This window comes from Emiliania huxleyi, assembly GCF_000372725.1.
Source record: "Emiliania huxleyi CCMP1516 unplaced genomic scaffold EMIHUscaffold_4650, whole genome shotgun sequence".
Taxonomy (NCBI): domain Eukaryota; phylum Haptophyta; order Isochrysidales; family Noelaerhabdaceae; genus Emiliania; species Emiliania huxleyi.
Window position 1 is genome coordinate 1 of NW_005198499.1, and position 1690 is coordinate 1690.

A 1690-nucleotide genomic window follows, 5' to 3' on the forward strand; every position below is an offset into this window, starting at 1 on the left:
TAAGGACACTATGTGTGTGTGTGTGGCCGTAGACTAGACGGCTGCGCGGTCGTCGGTCTTCAACACCCACTGCAACGGGTTGCACGGTGGCAAGTGCATCGGCGACCTCATCTGCAAGGGGGTCCCTGTCGCCAAGGTGCTCGAGGAACTCCCCGACCGCATCGACCACGAGGCGAAGGTGCGCATGGCCCAGTCCTCGTACAAGAAGGTGTGCGCCAAGTCCCCCGGCCGCACCCTCCCGCACGACCCCTTCGCCAAGAAGTCGGACTCCACCGCGGCCGACCACGAGGAGGTGCGGGCGGCGCTGGCCGACTCTGTCACCCGCACGTTCGACCCGGACGGCATCGTCGGCGGCTTTGCCGCTGGCGTCGGCACCGACCAGGTCGAGGACACCTTGGATTGATAGTCATTGTGGGTGTGGGGGCCGCGGGCCAGGACTTTTGTTTGAACAAAGTTTTGACAGTACATTTCTGTCGGGCCTCTTGGAACAGCTTGTGAGTGGTCACTGAAGACCTTCACACAGACGCCTGCCTACCTGCGCAAGTACTTCGCCGAGAACGAGGGAAAGGACGGCCACACGTTCCGCGGAGGAGTTGCGTTCTGCGACAACGAGGTCGTCCTCAACTCCAGGACCCGAGCTGCTTCACCCTCACCCGCAACAGCACGAAACTCATCGTCGTCATCTACGTGGACGACTTCGGCATCTTCCACTCCGGGGACCGCGGCGGCCGCGCAGCTGTCGTCGTAGTGGTCGGCGTCCTCGTCCGCCAACAGCTCGGCCAGCGTCTCGTCGTCCTTGACGGCGTTCTGCAGCGCACCGTAGAGTTGGCGGGACAGGGTCCTCGCCAGGTTCTCGAAGAACGTGTCGATCTTGGCCGCGATGAGGCCGTCCGCAACGCCGACGTTCTTGTAGCGCACGTGCAGCGCGACCCCCTCGGCCTCGCGCTCCGAGCCCGGCCGGATGGTGCCCTCCTCGATGATGTCGAGGAGGTACTTGTGTTGCTTCGCCATGGTCCGCAGGTTGCGGAGCCACTCGTTGAACTCCCGCTCGGAGCCCAGGATGTAAGGGTGGCGGGGACCGCGGCGGCCGTGGAGCCGGTGGGCGCCACCCGTGCCCCCACTGCGAGTATGGGCGCTCCTTGCGGGGGGAGGAGGAGTCGGCGAGCAGCAGGGAGGAGAAATGCCTGAGAGGGTGGGGAGGGAGGCGTGAGGCGCGAGGTGAGGGGCGTGGGGGCGCGGGGCGCGGGGCGTGCGTGGGACGCGAGGCGTGAGGCGCAGGGCGTTGGGCGGGAGGGCGCGGGGCGCTCGAGGTGTGTGTGTGTGTGTGTGTGTGTGTGTGTGTGTGTTGGTTTGTTTGTGCGAGGGCTGGGCGGGGCAGGGCAGGGCGGCGGCGAGCGGCGAGCGGCGTCGGCGAGATCGGCGACGAAGAGAGGCGATGGTGACATACACGTCGGCAGTGTTCACGGCAGCAGCGCCCCGCGCGGCGGCGGCGGCGCCCTGAGTGAGGCAGACTGCCCTGCACAGCCTGCTGGGAACGCTCCCGACGAGCGGCGCGCCATGCGGGCCCGCCGCGGGCGACGCGGGCTGCGAGCCGACACGCGTGTCGCCGGCGTAGACAGCACTGGCGAAGCGAGGCGGCTGGCGCCGGCCCCGGAGGCGGCTGCAGAAGTCACTGTCCAAGGCGTACTGA

The 1690-nt window shown here is 67.6% G+C and overlaps 1 protein-coding gene across 1 annotated transcript; it reads right to left on the reverse strand.

Annotated features, from left to right (window-relative positions):
* Positions 1-502: 502 nt before the first annotated feature.
* EMIHUDRAFT_256328 (hypothetical protein) lies at positions 503-1011 on the reverse strand (the record flags this gene model as incomplete). Its single annotated transcript, XM_005768194.1, has 2 exons — positions 503-513; positions 819-1011. The coding sequence occupies 2 exons, from the start codon at positions 1009-1011 to the stop codon at positions 503-505; spliced, it is 204 nt and encodes a 67-aa protein (XP_005768251.1).
* Positions 1012-1690: the final 679 nt, after the last annotated feature.